The sequence below is a fragment of the Dendrobates tinctorius genome, unplaced genomic scaffold (assembly GCF_039654945.1).
Source record: "Dendrobates tinctorius isolate UK_male_01 unplaced genomic scaffold, ASM3965494v1 ptg000016l, whole genome shotgun sequence".
NCBI classification, from domain to species: domain Eukaryota; kingdom Metazoa; phylum Chordata; class Amphibia; order Anura; family Dendrobatidae; genus Dendrobates; species Dendrobates tinctorius.
Window position 1 is genome coordinate 28,708,714 of NW_027361684.1, and position 25,269 is coordinate 28,733,982.

The 25,269-nt window shown below is 44.2% G+C and overlaps 1 protein-coding gene across 2 annotated transcripts in view; it reads right to left on the reverse strand.

The window, feature by feature from the left end:
- Window positions 1-25,269, reverse strand: part of SGSM2 (small G protein signaling modulator 2) — a 507,471-nt gene that overhangs the window by 131,545 nt on the left and 350,657 nt on the right. For both annotated transcript variants that reach the window (XM_073565606.1, XM_073565605.1), the window contains exon 4: window positions 7,081-7,242. In XM_073565606.1, the coding sequence (XP_073421707.1) occupies window positions 7,081-7,242 (162 nt within the window). The remainder of the gene's footprint in view (window positions 1-7,080; window positions 7,243-25,269) is intronic.

The window sequence follows — 25,269 nt, forward strand, 5'->3', positions numbered from 1 at the left end:
TCATTCAAGGACCCTTTTCAAAAGTGAAGCACAGTCTTCTGGAATCCTTCCTTGGAGAAGCTATGGTGATTATTCCAAGGTGTTGGAAGTTCTCTAACATATCTTACAAATTAGAATTGGCTGACACCATAAACAACAGACGTTGAATGGAAGAGATTATAGCCACAGGTAATGACAGATGATAGCTTTTGGAGAATCTAGTTCTGTTGGGATATCTTCAGGGATTCACCCAGTGGCGTAACTTTAAGCTCATGCCAAAGCTCCAATGGGGCCCCCAATTATTACAAATTTGTAATAGTAATTGTCTTTTATTTTGGGCCAAAGCAACTTTTTGGGCCCCCTAAGCTCAAGGGCCTGGGTGTGATCGCAACCCATGCACTTACTATAGTTACACCCTTGGATTCAGCTGGCATACAGTGCTGGATTTGTAGATTTTTCCTTGGGAGTTGTTGAGGTACCTTAAGGTTCATGAAGAAGTATCATGACGGAGTTGATGTAGGGCTCTGATACTATTTTTAAAACCTATGTACATCCCTATTTTTTTCTACTCTTTCCTCCCTGTTCTATGAAATTCTTTCTTAACTTCACTCTCTATGATTTTAACCACTTATGTCCTACACAGGTCATCGTCTGTTTGACATTCCAATACAGATGAGCAAATATATTTGCAGGGCCTCGATACAATGACCAAGTAAGTTGTTCATGGTGGCCTGAGGGGAACCCAGCAAACCACCTTCTACCGGCTGGAATCCCAAACGCCTCTTCTTGATTTGCATGCTCAGTGTAAACGGCGGGCCTAATAATCAGAAGAGGAGCCGAGAATGGCGTCAGGTAGCAGGAGATTCATAGGGCTCCTGTTTAGTGGACACGGACTACTGATGTGGTCTGACTGTGTTACCAAGGTTTTGTACCTCTGACAATTTTGAGTGTTCCTGATAGATTTTTTCATGCTGATTTCAGAAATGTCTTCAGATTTTTCCTGTCACGTGAGGTTTTTTGAGAAATGATATGAAATATTAAAATATTCTGTTATACAGTTAGGTCCATATATATTTGGACAGAGACAACATTTTTCTAATTTTGGTTCTAGACATTACCACAATGAGTTTTAAACAAAACAATGCAGATGCAGTTGAAGTTCAGACTTTCAGCTTTCATTTGAGGGTATCCACATTAAAATGGGATGAAGGGTTTAGGAGTTTCAGCTCCTTAACATGTGCCACCCTGTTTTTAAAGGGACTAAAAGTAATTGGACAGATTAAATAATTGTAAATAAAATGTTCATTTCTAGTACTTGGTTGAAAACCCTTTGTTGGCAATGACTGCCTGAAGTCTTGAACTCATGGACATCACCAGACGCTGTGTTTCCTCCTTTTTGATGCTCTGCAAGGCCTTCACTGCGGTGGTTTTCAGTTGCTGTTTGTTTGTGGGCCTTTCTGTCTGAAGTTTAGTCTTTAACAAGTGAAATGCATGCTCAATTGGGTTGAGATCAGGTGACTGACTTGGCCATTCAAGAATATTCCACTTCTTTGCTTCTCTGCAACTCCTGGGTTGCTTTGGCTTTATGTTTTGGGTCATTGTCCATCTGTAGTATGAAACGATGACCAATCAGTATGGCTGCATTTGGCTGGATCTGAGCACACAATATGGCTCTGAATACCTCAGAATTCATTCAGCTGCTTCTGTCCTATGTCACATCATCAATAAACACTAATGACCCAGTGCCACTGGCAGCCATGCATGCCCAAGCCATCACACTACCTCCGCCGTGTTTTACAGATGATGTGGTATGCTTTGGATTATGAGCTGTACCACGCCTTCACCATACTTTTCTCTTTCCATCTTTCTGGTAGAGGTTGATCTTGGTTTCATCTGTCCAAAGAATGTTCTTCCAGAACTGTGCTGGCTTTTTTAGATGTTTTTTAGCAATGTCCAGTCTAGCCTTTTGATTCTTGATGCTTATGAGTGGCTTGCACCGTGCAGTGAACCCTCTGTATTTACTTTCATGCAGTCTTCTCTTTATGGTAGATTTGGATATTGATATGCTTATCTCCTGGAGAGTGTTGTTCACTTGGTTGGCTGTTGTGAAGGGGTTTCTCTTCAGCATGGAGATTATTATGCGATCATCCACCACTGTTGTCTTCCGTGGGCGCCCAGGTCTTTTTGCATTGATGAGTTCACCAGTGCTTTCTTTCTCAGGATGTACCAAACTGTAGATTTTGCCACTCCTAATGTTGTAGCAATTTCTCGGATGGGTTTTTTCTGTTTTTGCAGCTTAAGGATGGCTTGTTTCACCTGCATGGAGAGCTCCTTTTACCGCATGTTTCCTTCACAGCAAAACCTTCCAAATGCAAGCACCACACCTCAAATCAACTCCAGGCCTTTTATCTGCTTGAGAATGACATAATGAAGGGATTGCCACACCTGTCCATGAAATAGCCTTGGAGTCAATTGTCCAATTACTTTTGGTCCCTTTAAAAACAGGGTGGCACATGTTAAGGAGCTGAAACTCCTAAACCTTTCATCCCATTTTAATGTGGATACCCTCAAATGAAAGCTGAAAGTCTGAACGTCAACTCCATCTGAATTGTTTTGTTTAAAATTCATTGTGGTGATGTCTAGAACCAAAATTAGAAAAATGTTGTCTCTGTCCAAATATATATGGACCTAAATGTAATTCTAAAAATTCATATATGAACTTTGTCTGAAACAGTATATTCTGAATTTTCCACTGAAATAACGTAAATCGCTGATCTACACATATGCAAGTACTTATGCAAATTCCGCCCACGCTCGCTGAATCATTCGGCTGACCGTGTAGGGAGCATACCATATCTCCTGGGCAGGGGAGGAAGCAAAAGACAATACTGACATTACAGCAGGGGATAACCGGGGACTCATTTTGTGAGGTAAAATATTTCACTGACTGTTTTTAAACAATATTTTAACTCACGAAATGTATCCTCTGCGATCTCAAGAGAGCACAGACAGGAGAAGTCAGCACATGGGGAAAGAGAGAGAGGATAGGTGGGTGACAACATGGGGGGAGAGATTCTCAACACTGCAAAGCCTGCCCCCATCGTGACATTACCGCCCTCCTGATGTGATAGCATCGGGCCTCCATCTAGTTACTGTCATATATGCAATTCGCCTGAATACTTTTCATTTTAAAAACTGAAGATTATTTCAAAATGTCGAGTCGGTGTCTCAACAGCAGTGATAATTTCTGCTACATATGCGGAGAATATACAAAGAAAGCACAAAAGAAGGAAATGACTCCACTTGTTAAGAAAGCATATGAACTATACTTTCGATGTACAATACAAAATAAAATTGTAGTACCATGTTAGCCAGAAAAATAGATGTAAATACTTATGTCCCCCCAAAAAATTGAGAAAAGTATTCAAGATGTGATACCTTTATTGGCTAACCAGAGAAATTATATTTGCAAGCATGCTTTCAGGGCTCAAAAGGCCCCTTCATCAGGCTAGATTACAAGTGAATTACTGAGAAAAGATGGCAACATTTAAATGTTGCCATCTTTTCTCAGTAATTCACTTGTAATATAGCCTGATGAGCCCTGAAAGCTTGCTTGCAAATATAATTTCTCTGGTTAGCCAATAAAAGTATCACACCTTGAATACTTTTCTCAATTTTTTGGGGGGACATAAGTATTTAGAACTATACTTTGAATGTTCAATTGGAGATCAGGACAAACAGTGGGCACCTCATATATGCTGTGCATTCTTGTTCTAGAAGCCTTAGAGCATGGTTGAATGGATAATGACCTTCAATGTCGTTCGCTGTCCCAATGATATGGAGAGAGCAGAGAGATCATGTAACAGATTGCTACTTTTGCCTTACAAATGTAACAGGATATTCAGAAAAGAACAAGAACTCAATAGAATATCCTAATCTTCCTTCAGCCATAAGACCAGTGCCACACGATGAAAGTCTTTGTGTTCCAAAGCCGCCCAAAGTATGGACAATGGAGGACGACGAAGATGAACTAACAATGTCAGTGGAAAATGAAACTGCTGCAGAACCAGACTTTGAGCCTTCTACATCTAATCCACATATGTTCAGTCAAGCTGATCTAAGTAACTTAGTCAGAGATTTGAAATTGTCAAAGAGGCAGGTAGAATTATTGGGATCAAGGCTACAAGAACGGAATCTCTTATTACCAGGAACAAGAGTTTCTGTTTTTCGCAGTCATCAAGAAGACCTTAATCAATTTTCAACCATGTCGACAGTTTAACCTTTTGCAACGACGTCTTGGGGTTGTTTGGTGCTCTTGTATGCGAACATGACCCGAAGGAATGGCAACTGTTCACTGAAAGCTGTTTTACTACACAACGGAAATATCTATCCTTCTATACCTATTGGACATGCCGTACACATGAAATAAATGTATGAGAATATGGAGTTACTCACATTACCCACATTAATTTTAGAAATTATAACTGGAACATATGTGGTGATCTAAAAGTTGTTGCACTTCTTCTTGGACTGCAGCTAGTATATACCTTGTATTGTTGTTTTATTTGTGAGTGGGACAGTCGTGCACGAGAAATGCACTATTTCAGAAAGGACTGGCCACTCCGCGAACACCTGGTTGCAGGACAGAAGAATGTTAGACATAATCCTCTAATTGATCCAGCAAACATATTGCTCCCTCTTTTGCATATTAAACTTGGGCTTATGAAGAATTTTGTCAAAGCAATGAACAAAGAATCGGAAGCCTTTTCTTACTTGCGGCAGAAATTTCCAAGAATAAGTGATGCAAAGATTAAAGAAGGTATTTTTATTGGCCCACAGATCAGAGATATAATGAATGACAGTAGCTTTGATGTTCTTTTGCAAGGTGCTGAACAAGTGGCATGGAGAGCCTTTAAAGATGTGACCTTCAACCTCCTTGAGAACAGCAGGGTATCAAACTTTGAACAACTCGTGGACAGCATGCTCACACCATATTATTTGATGAAATGCAATATGTCACTAAAAAAATCACTAAAAATGCATTTTCTACATTCTCACTTGGACTTTTTTCCAGCCAATATTGGTGCCGTTAACGATGAACACGGTGAAAGATTTCACCAAGACATTGCACTTATGAAGAAAAGGTACCAGGGAAAGTGGAGTACGTCAATGCTGGCTGACTATTGCTTGAATCTTATTCGAGAAGCATCTGACACGGATTATAAACGAAAGTCGTCTGCAAAGCACTTTTGAACAATTGCTTTTTCTACTGACATCGATGCACATGTATGTAGTGTCTCGGACTTCATAATGTAGACTATAAACTGTTGTTTCTTAAAAACCTTACTTGATACAGACTTTTGGAGCACATATTCATGTTCAGCATATCAAAATCTATAAGATACAATACAATTTTCTCAGGGGACAAGAACTTCCCTGAAATTTGTTGTGCAGTGATAGTCGGGACTCAAACTTATTGTCGCATTTTTGCTGTTTATTCTTACTGTATTGTTTGGTTTCTTACTACAAGCTACAGAATATTGTCAAATATATATCTTTCTGACTTGAAATAAAGATTTAAAGGGGTTGTCCGGGCTTTTCACATAATCTCAGTGCATATCTGGGCTGCAGAATGGTGACAAGAAGTAATTTACCTTCTGTCACCAGTTTGCAAGGTTTTCTAGATATCAGTCTCTTGCTTCTGAGCAGAACGTCCAAGGGGGAGGGGCTGTTCTGGCACTGAAATGAGAACTGGTCGTTTCCTCCTACTCTACTACTCTACTACGATTTTCCCTCCTAACTATAGTTTCCCTTTCCATAGATCACTGTTCAGTGTGTGTCTGGGGGAGGAGCAGCTGGGTGGTTCTGCTCTCTGCACTGAGGCTGCTAGAGGGGGAGGATTTGTTACTGTGTGAGGAGGGCTTATTCATGTGGACGAGGAGGGTCTGTTGCTATGGAGGGTGGGGTTGTTGCTATAGAGGGCAGGTTTTTAGTAGAGTAGGAGGAAACGACCAGTTCTCATTTCAATGCCAGAACACACCCCCCCTTGGACGTTCTGCTCAGAAGCAAGAGACTGATATCTAGAAAACCCTGCAAACTGGTGACAGAAGGTAAATTACTTATTGTCATCATTCTGCAGCCCAGATATGCACTGAGATTATGTGAAAAGCCCGGACAACCCCTTTAATATAAAATGAACATTGTTTGAATTAAAACCATTTCTTATCTTCAGTAAGTAAGGCGGCATTAGTTGATGTGGCACAAAAATATCTTCACTTGCTTTAATGCCATATATAGCTCTATATACTGTACCGAAGACTTAGGAGGGGCGTTGTATATTTTTAGGCTAGATACCTAAATAGGACTACAGCAAAGGAATGTCATTCAAGTTTCATGGTGGAAAGCACTGGAAGATGTAATTGGTGATTCTCCTACAGGGTTTCCATGTGCACTCCTAATGTTATTTATCATCTGGAAGATATATTCTAGCAATCATCATATATTTTCATGTATTTAAAGGGCATCTGTCACCAGGTTTTTTCTACCCTATCTGAAAGCAGCATGATGTAGGGGCAGAGACCCTGATTTCAGTGATGTATCAGTTATTTTACTGGGTACTGCAGGTTTGCTTAAGACCTGTTTTATCTGCAGCAGATCTACTAGTTCTCTGAAACCTGAGCTCTGTATAATCCTGCCCACACCACTGATTGGCAGCTTTATGTGGACACTGTACATAGGCAGAGAGCTGATAATCAGTGGTGTGGGCGGGGTTATATAGAGCTCATGCAGGTTTACTAGTCCTCTAGTGATAATCTCCTGCTGATAGAACACTGATTTTATAAAAACTACACTAAGCAGCTCAGTAAGTGATACATCATTGGAATCAGGGTCTCTGTCTCTACATTATACTCTTCTCAGATTAGGTTGCAAAAACCTTGGGAAAACCAGATGTGCAATTTCCTTTTGATATTCCAATATTTTGTAAACTGTAATATTTATTTGACATTTTTTTGGTTTATTTGTATGTCACTTTAACACTACTGAGAGAAAAAGCAAAAAAATACAAAATTTAAAAAAAAATTAATGTTACTTTAGCCTTACCTGCTGTTATCTACAATATACTGTACAATTTTATCCAGCACTTTTTCGATCAGTGCAGTGCGGACCCATATGTGCTTAAGGGCCTGTGGGGTGAGGGTGACCGTCCTGCTCGCGGTTGAGCTTTGCCTTTTTAAGGAATCTTGGTCATTGGAGAAATTCTTCCTAGAAGAAACAAGTCCAGAAGTGACATATTAATGTCTCATATTGTGGATATCTTTATGGTTCACATCCACTTTACTATGCATTAATATATAAAACGCAATAATTTTTTTTTTTTTTTATAAAATGTGTTGCCCGCTCTTATGATATTGATGGCCTGTAGACCCTGCACCCCAACCAATCCGCTGCTTTCAGCTCTGGCAGTGGATGGGTGGAAGCAGTAAATGGAGCCGAAACGGCGCAGCTTTATGCACTGAGCAGTGGTCATTGCTGAGAACGCAACTCCTCCATTCCAGAGTGAAAAAAAGTAATGCAGACCACTATGCACAACAAATTTTAACACGACGATGTACAAAAATTGCTTATTAGTCAATGTCCTTAATAGGGCTCACAAGCTAATTTCCCTATCAAAAACACGCACTCACTAGAGCTAAATTTTTAAGAAGTTAATTGCCTATCAGAATGTTTTTAGCGTGTGGGAGGAAATCAAAGTCATTGGGAGAAAATCCATGCCAACAAGGGAAAAAAAAAAAATCATAAAACTCTCTGCAAATTTTAAATGTGAAATATATAAGAAAAAAAGCGAAAAAACAGTCCAATGCAAAAGATTTGTACAAAAATACAAAATAATTTTATTGACATAAATCCAAGGTACAGGAAACAGTGAGATAAGAGTCAAATAATGACCATAAAAAGCACATGGGCAGAAACTGGGGCACACAAAGGTATATGAACACAGGGATAAATAGTAATTATAGCAAACAGTACAAAATTTAAGAATCCTACATCATCCCTTAGTAATGCAAACAACCAGTCATAATAATATATATTGAGGAACATAGATATCGTTACCCCCCGTGGTGGAACCTGCCACCACACATACTATACACTGAACATATGAGCATACAGAAAAAAGAGATTTTTACTACATAGTATTACCTCAGACTGGTCGATGGTAACGGTCCTACCTGAGTGTACCCCCCCCAACGCACGTTTCGGCCGAATGGCCTTTATCAAGGGGTGAAAAAACATAGGAAGTAGTGAATATTTAAAATATGGAGCCACCAATGAAATTGTGAGAACTACACACCTGACCCGATAGACCAGTAGTATGGTATATCAGATCACCCTCCCAGGAAATGACATATGTTACCATAGAAATAGAAAATGACTAACTCCTTATGTACAAAGGAATATATCCAACACTCATGATCACGTGATGCCGACGCCGTCTCGCGTCTGGGTTGCCGCGGCGACGCCTGCGTCACGATGGGTGGACGAGACCGCTATGGGGCAAATAGTGTGAGAGATCTTCACTTGAAGTTCCTGCCCATTGATACTATAGCTATATGATGCTATTGGGGGCGGAACTTGTGCTAGCCTCAGTATGCGGCGCCGGCCGTTTGACGTTATGAGGGGCGGCGTTGTTGTCATGCTAGTGTTACTAGGGGCGGACTTCTGAATGTTTTGCTTGAGGATGCAGCCTTAGTTACTTGAGGAGTATAGGAGCGGTTAAACAGCGCTATCGATTACATCATGTGTGGGGGCATTCTTTGATCATTATTCTTAGGGATATGAAACATTGGGACTCTATCGTGATCATGAGTGTTGGATATATTCCTTTGTACATAAGGAGTTAGTCATTTTCTATTTCTATGGTAACATATGTCATTTCCTGGGAGGGTGATCTGATATACCATACTATTGGTCTATCGGGTCAGGTGTGTAGTTCTCACAATTTCATTGGTGGCTCCATATTTTAAATATTCACTACTTCCTATGGCATCACTGGCAGCAGCAACAGCAGCAGCAATACCCACAGCCATGGAGTCTGGCCATCAACAGGACAGCACATCTTCTTCTGGGAGCCCTCCCTCGCATCGTCAGCGTTTGACGGTAAGTTTTTATTTCCAAAATCCATCATCTCTGTAATATATGTCTATTCATTGCCTTTTATTTCAAAACAGGAATCACAAGATGAAGAGGAGTTCCCAGAAGAAGAAGGAAGGGGTGGACAGACACCTGGAGTGGGCTCACAATTGGTAAGTTTTTTGCATCAAACGCAGAAACACAACATCACACTACACACAACACATAGAAAACAATGTTCTGCAGACCACACACAGCAAACAAATGCCTACATCCAAAGACATAACATTTTTTGTTTTCTTCTCTAGTCTTCCCAATCTGGTGCTCGGCCAAGAGGTCCTCGCAGTGCCTCCCAGGGTCGTCGGCGACAGCAACGCGGCGGTCACCAGCGTGTAAGTATAAATATTTTTGCTTTGTTTTTTTGCACTTTTTATTTCATTTCTTTTGTGGAGGCTAATTATGTTATTTTTGTCTTTTTCTTTAACAGCCTTCACAGCGTGCTCCCGACTCTGACGGTGAGGATGGAGGACTCGATGTGGACCACCTCATCGATCTCGTCAGAGAAAGGGAGCCGCTCTGGAATATGGCTGACCGCCGCAACACTGACCTTATCGTTACCCGACGACTCTGGGAGGAAATCTGTTCGCTCCTTGTGGGCCGCTGGGAGGACCTCGATGTTCGGGCCCAGATTAAAGAGCGTAAGTATATACAGTACCGGTTGCTTGATGTAAACCAGTGTTTCCCGAACTCCAGTCCTCGTGGTCCCCACGGATTATGTGTTCAGGATTTCTATTTACTATGGAAATCCTGAAAACATGACCCCTGGGGACCATGAGGACTGGAGTTTGTGAAACACTGATGTTGTATACTAACCACTCCTTTCTCGTTTCAGGGAACAGAATTGTGAATCGGTGGCGATCTGTGAGGGATCGTTTCAAGAAGGAGTTCAATAAAGAGATGCGGGCCCCGAGTGGATCTGGAGGACGCAGGAGCAAGTATAAGTACGCACAAGCCCTGTCGTTCCTCCGGGAAACAATGCTCACCAGAAGGTAAATATTACACACCACATGTGAAAAAAAATGTTAGATGTAACTTTTTTTTTTCAGCCAGGGCCATACCATGTCAGTATTTTAATTGGTTTTTTTTCTCTTTATTCCACAGCACGGTGAGCAGCACTCGGGAGCCTGCACGATTGGACCCTTCTGAGGCGATCCCTGAGGAGACCGGCACCGAGGGACACTTCGACCGCCCCGGTACATCTGCACCTTCCCGGCCTTCCCACACATTCGACCCATCTGTCCCATCCACCAGCACAGGAGCATCGTGGCCGCCTACATTACATGAAGCTGCTGGTGAGGAGATCGCTTTCCCTTTACCCCACCCTTCTGCCCCTGCCACCTCTAGTACACCTGCGGGTACTGGGCGACAGCGGCAGAGGGGTCAGGAAAAGAGTTATGCGCAAGAGTTCTTGCATCTGAATGCATCTTTCCAGAACTGTCTAAAAGTCTTGTCAGAGCAAATCTCCGCAGGCTTTCAGCAGATCAACTCCAGCATTCTGGAGGTGAAGACACTTCTGCAAACCATGCATTCAGAAGCAAGATCTTCGCCAAACCACACCTTTTTCAGGTCTGTTGTGGAGCGCATGGCAACACTATCTCCTACCCAGCAGATGCATGTAATGCATTCGTGCCACGGTGCTCTACAGCAGGTTACCTCCCAACCTCCACCTCCCACCACTGTAGTTCCTCCACCTGCATCCCCTCCAGCCACTTTCCATCCTCCCCCTCCTATTACATCTGCACCCCCTCCAGCCACTTTCCATCCTCCCCCTCCTATTACATCTGCACCCCCTCCAGCCACTTTCCATCCTCCCCCTCCTATTACATACCAGCAACCTCACCAGTACCAGCAACCTCCCCAGTACCAGACATCTCCCCACTTCTAGCAACCTGCCCCGTACCAAACTCCTTCCCCGTACCAAACTCCTTCCCCGTACCAAACTCCTTCCCCATACAACTTTCCATCAACATCATCTGCTCCTACAGTCCCTGCCCAACCCTCCACTCCACCGCCCACCACCTCTTCTGCCTCCCACATGTCCACCCATTCTGTAGCTTTTTCCACACCTTCACCTCTAACTGTTCCTTCCCCACCACGATCCCAGTCCTCTCTCCACACACCCAGTGTCGAAGTGTCCCGCAGCCCCTCCAGCAGTATTTCCACCCCACACTACACAGATTTGTAATGTGTGTTTTTTAATAAAAATGCCCATTGGGTTTAAAACCTTTATTAAAAAAGTTTTTTGCACTTTAAAAACATTTTACAAAAAAAAAACATTTTTAAATAAAAGTTAAATTATCGTTTCACAATGGTTGTCTGTCATTTCTTTCTGCGGCGAACTATGTTTAAAAAAAAGGTTAAATACAGGGTATTTCAAAGGTAAAAAGGTATTCAAAACCAGGTATATAACTGTGGGTAAATTTTAGCTTTTTGCCACAGTTGTGTTCCTGGTTGTGTTTGAAGCAAAGTATTTCACCTAAAAAGTTGTGTTTATTGTTGGTGATTTCCTAACAATGTACACAACTTTTGTTAAAAGGTGAAATCAGGCCCGGATTGGCAATATAACCAACCGGGCATTTTCCCGCTGGGCCGCTGGCGGCAGCGCCCGAACATCTGGCCGCTTGCCAGCTGCTGCGGCCACTGTGGCTCCTGCCGCCGGCCCTCTGCGGGCATGGCGGTGATAGATTCAAGTTCCTCCCGCACTGCAGGGAGATAAGCCGCCACGCCCCCCATCCTCGCCGTAGCATGAGACCCCCTCCCCCCCCGCAGCCACTCACAGTGTCGCACTCGCTTGCCTGCTCGCTCTGTTCGCAGGACCTGTGATGAGATCACAGGAGGGGAGGAGTCAGGGGGTCACATGATCAGGAGCCTTTGTCCAGACCCCCGATCATATCACCCCTGACTCTGCCCCTCCTGTGACCTCATCACAGGTCCTGTGCGCTCAGCCTTGCCTCTACCGTCTGCAAGACTCTGCTTTGCTGTTGTCATGGTGCTGGTTGAGGTAAGTATGTGTGGGGTCAGGATTTACAGTGTGGATGTAGCAGAGCCGTGTGTGTACGAGGTGTACGGAGCGGAGCCGTGTGTGTACGAGGTGTACAGAGAGGAGCCGTGTGTGTACGAGGTGTACGGAGCAGAGCAGTGAGTGTACGAGGTGTACGGAGCAGAGCCGTGTGTACGAGGTGTACGGAGCGGAGCCGTGTGTGTACGAGGTGTACGGAGAGGAGCCGTGTTTGTACGAGGTGTACGGAGAGGAGCCGTGTGAGTACGAGGTGTACGGAGCGGAACCGTGTGTGTACGAAGTGTACGGAGAGGAGCCGTGTGTGTACGAGGTGTACGGAGCGGAACAGTGTGTACGAGGTGTACGGAGCGGAGCCGTGCGTGTACGAGGTGTACGGAGAGGAGCCGCGCGTGTACGAGGTGTACGGAGAGGAGCCGCGCGTGTACGAGGTGTACGGAGCAGAGCCGTGTGTACGAGGTGTACGGAGCGGAGCCGTGTGTGTACGAAGTGTACGGAGAGGAGCCGTGTGTGTACGAGGTGTACGGAGCAGAGCCGTGTGTACAAGGTGTACGGAGCGGAGCCGTGTGTGTACGAAGTGTACGGAGAGGAGCCGTGTGTGTACGAGGTGTACGGAGAGGAGCCGTGTGAGTACGAGGTGTACGGAGCGGAACCGTGTGTGTACGAAGTGTACGGAGAGGAGCCGTGTGTGTACGAGGTGTACGGAGCGGAACAGTGTGTACGAGGTGTACGGAGCGGAGCCGCGCGTGTACGAGGTGTACGGAGCGGAGCCGCGCGTGTACGAGGTGTACGGAGAGGAGCCGCGCGTGTACGAGGTGTACGGAGCAGAGCCGTGTGTACGAGGTGTACGGAGCGGAGCCGTGTGTGTACGAAGTGTACGGAGAGGAGCCGTGTGTGTACGAGGTGTACGGAGCGGAACAGTGTGTACGAGGTGTACGGAGCGGAGCCGTGTGTGTACGAAGTGTACGGAGAGGAGCCGTGTGTGTACGAGGTGTACGGAGCAGAGCCGTGTGTACAAGGTGTACGGAGCGGAGCCGTGTGTGTACGAAGTGTACGGAGCGGAGCCGTGTGTGTACGAAGTGTACGGAGAGGAGCCGTGTGTGTACGAAGTGTACGGAGCGGAACCGTGTGTACGAGGTGTACGGAGCGGAGCCGTGCGTGTACGAGGTGTACGGAGAGGAGCCGCGCGTGTACGAGGTGTACGGAGAGGAGCCGCGCGTGTACGAGGTGTACGGAGAGGAGCCGCGCGTGTACGAGGTGTACGGAGAGGAGCCGCGCGTGTACGAGGTGTACGGAGAGGAGCCGCGCGTGTACGAGGTGTACGGAGAGGAGCCGCGCGTGTACGAGGTGTACGGAGAGGAGCCGCGCGTGTACGAGGTGTACGGAGCGGAACCGCGCGTGTACGAGGTGTACGGAGAGGAGCCGCGCGTGTACGAGGTGTACGGAGAGGAGCCGCGCGTGTACGAGGTGTACGGAGAGGAGCCGCGCGTGTACGAGGTGTACGGAGAGGAGCCGCGCGTGTACGAGGTGTACGGAGAGGAGCCGCGCGTGTACGAGGTGTACGGAGAGGAGCCGCGCGTGTACGAGGTGTACGGAGAGGAGCCGCGCGTGTACGAGGTGTACGGAGAGGAGCCGCGCGTGTACGAGGTGTACGGAGAGGAGCCGCGCGTGTACGAGGTGTACGGAGAGGAGCCGCGCGTGTACGAGGTGTACGGAGAGGAGCCGCGCGTGTACGAGGTGTACGGAGAGGAGCCGCGCGTGTACGAGGTGTACGGAGCGGAGCCGCGCGTGTACGAGGTGTACGGAGAGGAGCCGCGCGTGTACGAGGTGTACGGAGAGGAGCCGCGCGTGTACGAGGTGTACGGAGAGGAGCCGCGCGTGTACGAGGTGTACGGAGAGGAGCCGCGCGTGTACGAGGTGTACGGAGAGGAGCCGTGTGTGTACGAGGTGGAGCCGTGTGTGTATGAGGTGTACGGAGAGGAGCCGCGCGTGTACGAGGTGTACGGAGAGGAGCCGCGCGTGTACGAGGTGTACGGAGAGGAGCCGCGCGTGTACGAGGTGTACGGAGAGGAGCCGCGCGTGTACGAGGTGTACGGAGAGGAGCCGCGCGTGTATGAGGTGTACGGAGAGGAGCCGCGTGTGTATGAGGTGTACGGAGAGGAGCCGTGTGTGTACGAGGTGGAGCCGCGCGTGTATGAGGTGTACGGAGAGGAGCCGCGCGTGTACGAGGTGTACGGAGAGGAGCCGCGCGTGTACGAGGTGTACGGAGAGGAGCCGCGCGTGTACGAGGTGTACGGAGAGGAGCCGCGCGTGTACGAGGTGTACGGAGAGGAGCCGCGCGTGTACGAGGTGTACGGAGAGGAGCCGCGCGTGTACGAGGTGTACGGAGAGGAGCCGCGCGTGTACGAGGTGTACGGAGAGGAGCCGCGCGTGTACGAGGTGTACGGAGAGGAGCCGCGCGTGTACGAGGTGTACGGAGCGGAGCCGTGTGTACGAGGTGTACGGAGAGGAGCCGTGTGTGTACGAGGTGTACGGAGAGGAGCCGTGTGTATGAGGTGTACGGAGAGGAGCCGTGTGTGTACGAGGTGGAGCCGTGTGTGTATGAGGTGTACGGAGAGGAGCTGCGCGTGTACGAGGTGTACGGAGAGGAGCCGCGCGTGTATGAGGTGTACGGAGAGGAGCCGCGCGTGTATGAGGTGTACGGAGAGGAGCCGCGCGTGTATGAGGTGTACGGAGAGGAGCCGTGTGTGTATGAGGTGTACGGAGAGGAGCCGTGTGTGTACGAGGTGGAGCCGCGCGTGTATGAGGTGTACGGAGAGGAGCTGCGCGTGTACAAGGTGGACGGAGTGGAACCGTGTATGTATGGAGTGGAGCCATATGTGTACGGGATGTACGGAGCGGAGCCAAGTGTGTACAAAGCATACAAAGCGGGCTTTTCCCACGGACACAGGAGTACACGGCGGAGCCCCGAGGAGCATTTTAAAACACACACATGACGTTCCACCTGAAGTGATGTGCTGGAAGCTGACCGGAAATGAGATAATCTCTTGAGGAGATTGTGACGGAACCAGGAATGCTTCAGATCCATCACCATGTCCTCCTCCGACAGCGCAGACAGCAGGATCGCCTTGGAATCGGGGATGTCGGCCATGTGAGCGGATCATGATAGGTCCTGCATCGGGAGGCTCAGGTGGGCATTACAATGGGAGCCGGGCTGCTATAGTATCTTTGTAGAATCTTTCTTTATTTCTTTCTCTCTTTTTCTTTCTTTCTCTGTTCTTTCTTTCTCTCTCTAATCTTTCTTTTTTCTCTCTCTGTTCTTTCTTCCCCTCTTTCTTTCTTTTTCTTTCCTCTCTCTCTGTTCTTTCTTTCTTTTCTTTACTTCTTTCTTTCTCTCTGTTCTTTCTCTGTCTCTCTCTGTTCTTTCTTTCTTTCCCCTCTTTCTTTCTCTCTCTGTTCTTTCTCTGTCTCTCACTGTTCTTTCTTTGTCTCTCACTGTTCTTTCTTTCTTTCCCCTTTCTTTCTCGCTCTCTCTGTTTTCTTTTTTCTCTCTCTCTCTCTGTTTTCTCTCTTCCTTAGTGCCAGTCAGTGTGCCCATAATGCCAGCCACTGTGCCCTCAGTACCAGTCAGTGTGATCAGCAGTGCTAAATGGGTGCGATTAGGTGTGGACATGGGTGTGACTAGTTGTGAAATGGGTGTGGTTGGGCGTGGCCAAAATTTACAGCGGCGCGCTGCGCGCGCCGCAGTCTTTGTCCGTCTTTCCCTTCTTCAAAAGTTGGGAGGTATGATAGGGGCAGCTATGACCAGGGGGTCTGGTTGCACAATAGAGAGCAGTTCTGCCAGGAATTCTGTCATCATGCATACAAAAGGGGACAGCGCTTTGGGAGGAGTATTGTACCTAAAAGCAATAAATAGGACTGAGCTGAAATACTGGACACAGCTGTGACTACATGTTATATAGTCGTGTTAATCTCCTCTCACTTCTTGTAAACTACAACTGTACAAAGATATTATATAGTCACCATGTGACTAGTGGGCCTGTGTAACTTCAAATGCCAGGGCTGAATTTTAGTCCCAGTCTGGCCCTGGGTGAAATACTTTGCATAAAACACAACCAGGTACACACCTGTGGCCTAAAGCTAAAAATAGTAAGACCATGACAAGATAGCCAACTTTGGTTGGCAAAGGTATATACTGTTGGTCCAGAAGGTACACAAGTTTGGTTAGGGCACAAATCTTTCACACTCTGTCATCCCAGTGTATTCTGCCTTGAGGTGACATAAAGTATAGTGCAAAATTGTCCCTCATTACTGAAACCGTCACAGAACTTCTAGTGGTAATATTTCCAATGACAACATCCATCTTCGCCAGTAACTTGCTCTTCTCGCCAACCTGCACTTTCTTCTCTACAACCTGTCAAAGAAGGGCTGTAGGAACATGCTATATATAGTTTTCCAGTAGCCAATCCCGTTCGGAAGGCCACAAGGGTCAATTTTAAAAACCGGATCCGGCGTAATCCGTCGAAAAACGAATAGAAAAACGGATGAACCGGATGAGACGGATCCGGTTTTGTCTGTCAAGAACAAGACGGATCCGGCAGAAAACCGGATCCGGCACATCAGGTTTTACAAAACATTTGCCGGATCCGGCATTCCGGCACGACGCCGGATCGCGCCTGACGCCGAAAACCTGATGTGAAAGTAGCCTTACAGAAAACGTTTGACCTCTGTCATTGCCAACAAAGGATATATCACAAAGTATTGAGATGAAATTTTGTTTCTGACCAAATACTTATTTTCCACCATAATATGCAAATAAAATGAAAAAAAACAGACAATGTGATTTTCTGGATTTTTTTTTCTCAGTTTGTCTCCCATAGTTGAGGTCTACCTATGATGTAAATTACAGACGCCTCTCATCTTTTTAAGTGGTGGAACTTGCACTATTGCTGACTGACTAAATACTTTTTTGCCCCACTGTAAATGGGGTTATTTTCCATGAAACTATTATATTAAATTTTAAATGTGGTTGAACCGAAGACTGCAGAGCTTCAGGATGGCCGTGCTAAGGACTGAGCCACCAACAGCCTAAGAATGGCACGTAATGGCCCCCATACACATAACACTAATGTCAGCTGAACCCCCTAATATCGATGGATTAGGCTGACAGTCTCATTTGTATGGGGTCTCCGGTCATAGAGGACACAGTAACAGTCGGGTGAACAAGTGTATGGGAGAATCGGCTATGATGGCAGAAAGATCATCCATCCAAGGCGTTGTTCGGCCAACAGCCACCCAATGTGCATGGCCAGCCTTACATTCCCCTTCTGCATCTGATCTTCTGCTGACCTCTGGTTTATTACCGAGGCATCTTAGAACCATAAATGGGCTCATTCTTTTTTTAGTAGCCTCTCTGCTGTCATATGATATTGTATAAGCACTAATTATTTGTGCCTAGGTCCCATTACATGACAGAACCATGGCCCACGGTCAGGCTGAGATCTCCTGGTTCTCTCCTGAGCCAGTAACTACATAAAAACATAAACGTCTTTGCTCTTTTTTAAACCAAAGCAAATTAGGACCCAACGTACAGTATATTACTGGCTACATCTCCTGGATCTCACATTTGTCATCCTGTAACGTGGCCTTAATGAGGAAATCCAAGAACTGGAGGTCCATCCTATTTACGACTTCAGCGAAATCTATTATCATTATATTGTGATTAAATTCCCGGAGTTCCCACTATGTCATCTGGTATCTGCCATTATTATCTACACCACGCTATTACGGCACTTCCACTAACGGCAGGCTGTATTACACATCTACAGCAACGGTTTAATGAGAGTACGTGATTTCTATAGTACGGTTTTATGGATAATAATAGAGCAATTGTCATAACTTAACATAAGATTCCATTAAGGAAAGAAAAATATTTTTCATTAGACTTTTTAGAGTCTGGGTTTCCTCTTTCCCACCTGTATTTCAGAGCATCGAATACTGCATAATGACGCCCACATGATCAGAATATTTTTTCTAAGCTAATTCAAGTTATGTCCAACTAGACTATTACCAATATAAACCACAAATGACTGCACAACTTTATAATGGAAATTACCATTTACATGCTAAAGAAAAGATATACAAACCCTGTGCAATATCATTCTGTAGTAATTCTTCCCTGCATGTGTCCTACTTTTTCAATTATACACTCAATAGCCAAATTTATACAATGAGAGTTTAACTGCAGGGTCAGACTACACAGGGTTTGTTTGCAGTCTGTAACCATGGAGATGCATAAGTCTGTACAGGAGCTGGAATCACAAACCAATAACTCATATTTTTAATGAGGACTCATTTGCTAATCTGCTTCACTCATCATTTAGGATACAATAAAAAAATTGGGTACTTTGCTTTTAAAGGTGTTGTACCATAAATGCAAGTTATTACCTACCATCGAAACTCATTGATCCCAAAAACAGGGACAGTCTGACACTGTCTAGCAGACAGATGAGCACTTGCTCACACTGGTGACTAAGCAGCCAGTGTGTAATTTGGATAGCACTCGCTCCAATGTCATACTATACTATGGAGCCGTGCTGACTGCAAGTCTATGGATTCGTGCAAAACATTGGACTGCACTCTGATGTCATCCCAGCGCAGTCCAATGTAAGCCAACTCTCACATTGGAGAAGATGGAGAAATTAAGTTTTCCATCTTCTATGCACCTGTGATTCGATTCTCAAATTCAGAGAATTGGATCACAGTAAAATGACACTCGGATCACACTTGCAGCAGTTTGAGCTGTGAGCCAAGGGTCACTTGAAGATCTCATTTGATTGTCTTGAATGAGAGAATCATCAAACGCTGTACTCTAGTGCGAGCAAACCCTTAACGGTATGTTCACGCTGCATCTATTTCCAATTTGGATAAATATATAGACTCCTTCAGACATTTGATAAAATCCACAATCATAGACACTAACAGGAGACAAGCATCCAACATCAGTGCCCAGGAGAGAAAGGCCATACAGTCTTTAAAAACCAACAAAGAAATCATCATTAAACCTGCTGACAAGGGAGGTGCAATAGTCATGATGAATACGTCAGACTACATGAAGGAAGCAAACAGGCAACTTATGGACACACGCTACTATAGAAAATTGGAGTCGGATCCTACACAGGACTATTACAAGGAACTAAACAAGTTGGTTTCTTGTCTGCCTGACCAGTACATAAGAGCTGGCGATGACCTGATACCAGAGACTCCAAGAATAGGGACATTCTACATGCTTCCCAAAATCCACAAATCTGGAAATCCAGGAAGACCAATTATTTCATGTGTGGGCACCCTCACTGAGCAGGTATCTGGATGGGTAGAGGGTATTCTTAAACCACTGGTGAAGGATACATCCAGCTACATTCAGGACACAACTGACCTATTGAATAAAATAGCAGCAATAGGTCCTCTACCAAAAGGAACCATCCTGGCCACCATGGATGTGGAATCTTTGTACTCTAATATCCCACACCAAGATGGTTTCAATGCCTGCAAATTCTTCATGGAAAACACAGGGACTGATGCTGATGCTGTGGTGAAACTTATAAAATTCATCCTCACCCACAATTACTTTGCATTTGACAACAGGATCTATCTACAGGAGACTGGCACAGCTATGGGAAGTAAAATGGCTCCACAGTATGCAAATCTTTTCATGGCAAAGCTTGAAAGCGACTTTTTGTCCTCATGCCCCATCAGGCCCCTGGCCTACTACCACTTCATTGATGATATTTTAATCATCTGGACGGAGTCTGAGCAACAGCTAAAGACTTTCCACGAACAGTTTAATCAATTTCATCCCACCATTAATTTAACACTCAACTACTCCAGTACTGAGATTAATTTTTTGGACACCATCATTAAGCTAAAAAACAATGAAATAGAGACATCCCTGTATCAGAAGCCAATCGACCGTCCAACATACCTTAAATGGGACAGTTTCCATCCAAAACACATAAAGAACTCTATTATCTATAGCCAAGCCATCAGATACAATCGTATATGTTCCAACCCCATGGATAGAGACAAACACCATGGTCGCCTCAAAAAGACCTTTTTGAATCAGGGTTACCATCCAAGAACAATTGAAAACCAAATTACAAGAGCCACCAGATTGTCAAGGAATCACCTGCTACATTACAAAGCTAAAGAAGAAAATAACCGAGTGCCTCTAGTAGTCACCTACAACCCAAATCTGGAGGTGCTAAGGGGAGCTGCACGGAAATTACAACCTTTACTACGAAAAGATGCCCGATTAAAATCCATTTTTCCAGACCCCCCACTGCTGTGTTTTAGGCAGCCCTCAAATTTAAGAAGCATCATTGTCAGAAGCTCCCTGTCCTCTCCAACAGCTGCAGGAACCTTTCCTTGCAACCAGAAAAAATGTAAAACCTGTCCATTTATAATGACCACGGACAAGATAAAGATCCCCAACTCACATCAGGACTACAAGATCCTAGGTACTTTCACCTGCATTACATCTAATGTGGTGTACTTAATTATTTGTACTAAATGTCCAACTGGGGGTCTGTATGTGGGGGAGACAGGGCAAAAGCTTAGAACAAGGATGAATGCTTATCGTCACACAATAAGAGAAAAAAGAATGGATCTACCTGTGGCAAAACATTTCTGTATCCCTGATCACAGCAACATGGATATGAAATTACTGGTATTGAAAGGTAACTTCAATTCTCAGAGAGAGAGACGAGTTTGGGAGTACAAATTTATGACAACCTTTGACACTCAGTGCTGGAATGAATGTGTCGCATGGATTTATGTCTTTTTACATCAATTAAGGAATTTCCTTTTAAAACCTTGTGGGGGCATCACAACACAGAACTAGACCCCAATCAGAGGACCATAAAACATCCGGACTCCTTATCTATGAACTGGTCCAATGTTTATATTTATGTTTCTCCCTCTCCCATATTGATAGTTCTGCTTCACGTCACTTGTCTTATCTATTGCATTTTTTCTAGGCTGTATTGTGCATAAATATGTGACTTCAGATTTTGTATTAGTCTAGCCTGATGAAGAGACCTGAGTAGTCTTGAAAGCTTGCAATGTGTTACCATCTTTTCAGTTAGCCATTAAAAGGTATCAACCACTGAGGACTCTCAATTCTGAATATTCTTCTATCTACTGGCTAACACGGTACAAAGATATACATCTTTCCTGTATTCTTTTCTCTGAAGATTTGCAATCCTGAAGTGTCATTTGCTAGCTTATTTCCAAGGTGGTTTCCGGGCATTGTTTTAAACTCAATTAAACAATTAAGAAAACGCTAGTATTTTTTTCGTAGTGGAAACACCAACCAAATGTGCAAAAAAGGCCTGCACCTCTGTCGGTCATTTTCTATCCTTCCAATAGACTTGTTTCGTAAGAACTGAGCGTCTTCCTAGCGAAAAACACCTCAATAATGTACGAGTACATATTACTTCTATTAAATGCTTGGTGTCTTTGGAAAGCGCGAAGAAGCTCAAGAGCTTGAACATATGAACAACAAGTCATTTTTACATGGAAATTAATGCTAATTCTTTTAAGTATATTTGTTAGCGTTTCTTTTTTTTAGCAGGATTTTCAAGAGAAAAACCAGTGGAAAAAGACGCAGTGTGAAAAAACCCTTAAAGAAAAAATTGCGATTCCCAAGACCTATTCTGCTTGAAAAATAAAAGTATTTGACTACCGGAAAATGACACGGTGTGAGCACATCCTTAAAGTTTGATATAATCAGGCTAATGCTCGTCTCGTTTCAGAATCAAACAGGGTGTAAATTCAGGACCTGGATACGGACACAGAGTCAGAATACAGCAGACAGGATCCAGAAAGATAGAAAAGCATCTATCTAGTGCAGAATAGCAAATATCCATCCATGACAGGCCCTAAGGTTAGCATATAGATATCTATGTATAGGGAAGAACAACTTATTTTAAAAGGGTGAATATCCATTTCACAGTCATATCTAGAATCCAAATCATATACATATACAAACTGTAGGGATCTCACTCTCTTTTGCAACTGATAGTGGTCACACAGGCAATGCGGGCTGTTCTAAACATGTAAACATGTGAAGTTTTATTGCTTTCATAAAACTCCAGTGGTTACAAAAGAAAACGATCTTTTCTGGGCACAAAGATAAAACAAAAATGGTAGACAGTTCATGCACCAGCACGCAACAAATACCACTCATACCACCCATTCAGATTATAGTCCTCTCCCTCTTAGCTTCTGGCACCCTAGAGATCTTTTTTTCTCCCACACACAGGTAGCTCTGCAATAGCTCAGATCCCTTAAATAGGACCTGGAAAGCCTGAACTGGAGATATGGGAGCGACCATTCCCAACCAAGCTCTTCTGGTCACTCCTAAAACCTGGACCCAAAATTCGATCTCAGCAACCTGTTGTTGCTGGAGCCTTCATCTCTGGGACTCACATAATTGAGGCTAGCCACCTCAGTGACACATAACGCTAATTTGGGGTTCCACTGGATTTTCACCCATTTAAGAGACAAACTTGTTTTTCTTTTATATCTGTCTGAATCTTAAACATTCCCCAATTAGATACTCCCAACAGTTCCTAATAGAGGAGCAGCTTCAATGGCACATACATCTTCAACAGTATATTAGAAAAAGCCTCCTCCTTTCATTATTTAAATTTATAATTGGGGGAAGTTTTACCAAATTTCAAGAAATATCATAAAGTCAAAAAAGGAAATGTAAATATGAATTCATAATCATTTGTGGTTGTCGCGGAGTGACCATTACACCCAACCTTCTTGAAGATTGATTTCTAAACTAATAAGACATTTCTTCCAAACTACACATTCATTTCAATCTCCTCTCATACCGGACAGGAAGTATATTAGCAATGTCTAGCCACAAATTAGAAAGTCAGCATTAATCTAAAACTAAATTCCCCGGGTTCAACATTTCTTGTATAGCTATGTCATATTCCAGTGGCTAATGGAAAATAGAACAATTATAATGTTGGAGTGTCCAGTTAAGTTTTAATAGCTAAAGCGAAACTTTGACTATTCAGTACAAAATAAAGTCAAGTGTAGACCCAGGTGTACATTGAACACAGATCAATGCCACTTCTGTTAAAGATGATGTAATATCATTGGGTTATTTTTAATGGAGCATTTGATACTTTGAAAATGATATAAAATTATATAAACTCTCAGCTTTGTATACTATTAATTGTGCATCAAGAAAGGCATAATGTTATCTAGGGTATTACTGGAAATATTAGGGTAAGATAATCTATGTTCCTAAGGTTATATTGCAGCTATCTGCAGATCACTTCTGGTTTTACCTACAAAGCCACTTGTGGATCATAATCTTTGGAGACATATGACTGAGGAGGAATCTCATTAATTCAATTTTTACATCATTCATCGAAGCAAATTTGCCAAAATTCTGGTGTAAATTGAAGTGAAAAGTCACAAGAGATGTTGAGATGTTAAGACTTTTGGTGTTTTCTTGCTAGTGTCTAGGGTGTGACAGGGACTAGACAGGTGTGTGACTTCTCAGCTCGTCATGACAAGCTGTGGCATTCCTTGTGCCAGAAAATAAGATTTCTGACGTGGCGCACTGAGGTGCGTGCCACTTTCCAGATGCTCGTGATTCATGAAGAGGAGTGCAACTCTTCATGAATCATGAGCATCTAGCTCCACCACGCTCCCTCATCAAAATCGGCAGGAAAGTAGGTGCTCTTGATGAACTGGGGCATATGAATGTGACAGAGTTACAGTTGTTACATGTGCATTACCTAATGTTTTAAGATTATTTTTGAAACATTTTTTTTAATGCATGTTTAAAGGGAACCTGTCATCTGATTCATGCTGCCCATACAATTACAGCCAGCTACTGTATATTTGTCTCTGAATCCAACCGGGGACCATAGCTGGAGAGGAGACTAGTCTGGCACCACCCCACGGCTGGCTTTTCCCAGCATAGATTTAGGTGATTGACAGTTCACTCGGTATTGGAGAGATCTGTCAATCACATTTGGCAGCACTGTGAGAAGTCAGCTGGAGGCGAAGCCAGAGTAATTCCTCCTTCTAAGGTCCCTCCACTCAAAACATGACTCTACACAGCCCAGTTATACCACTAGGGCACAGAATGGTAAAAAATGCATCATATGAGTGCAGATAAATATAAAAATGCTGGATATAGTTACAGGGTTGTATTTAGGCTGTTCCTGGGGGTCCTCACCTGATTTTTACTCAATTTTCCCAGGAAAGAAAGGATGAGCAGAAGGTAATCTATATATTCTAGGAAAATGATTAGGTTCACTTCACACACCCTTTTCTTTCCACTGGTCTTTGGTGCTTGCAGAAAATGCCATGAAATATGTATCACAACGCATTCAATTTTTTTTATTAAGCATTTTTTGTGATGCCGTTCTCTTGATACACATTTTACATTTTGCCTTTTTTACTCTGTAGTGAAATCTACAGCAAAAAAGCCTGAAAAAAAGACACTCTCAGCAAGCCTCAATCCATCCTTTATCCACTGAAATCAGTGGATAAAATGAATATTCAGTGCATCACCCGTCCATCTTTCGGCACAGAGAGATGGGCGGGGGAAACAGTGAATATTCATTAAGCATTTACATCTGCTTAACAAAAAACAAACAAAGTCCTTTATTTAAAAAAACACTCCCCGACAATTCCCATAATTAACCTATTTATTGGAAGTAAAGGTCTTGCGCAGACGTCTGCAGCATATGAAGCCTCATTCACAGAACGAAGGTTGATGTGCTGTACCAGCCGATGCAGGTTCTCACCCTGAGGGTAGAACGAGAGTTGGCCGCTGTGAATAGTGGTGATGTCAGGAAGGTTCCCGCCGGTCACAATGTCTGACAGCATGTCTGTGACAGGCAGTGACCTTACTAACATCACCGCTAGTCACTGACTTCTGGGTTTTTGGAGTGCTGTGAGATCCATTCTCTGAACGGGGCTCCATATACTGGAATTTTGGATGGGGCTCTTCATGGCGTGGGCGTTTTGGAGGGAAATAAATTGGT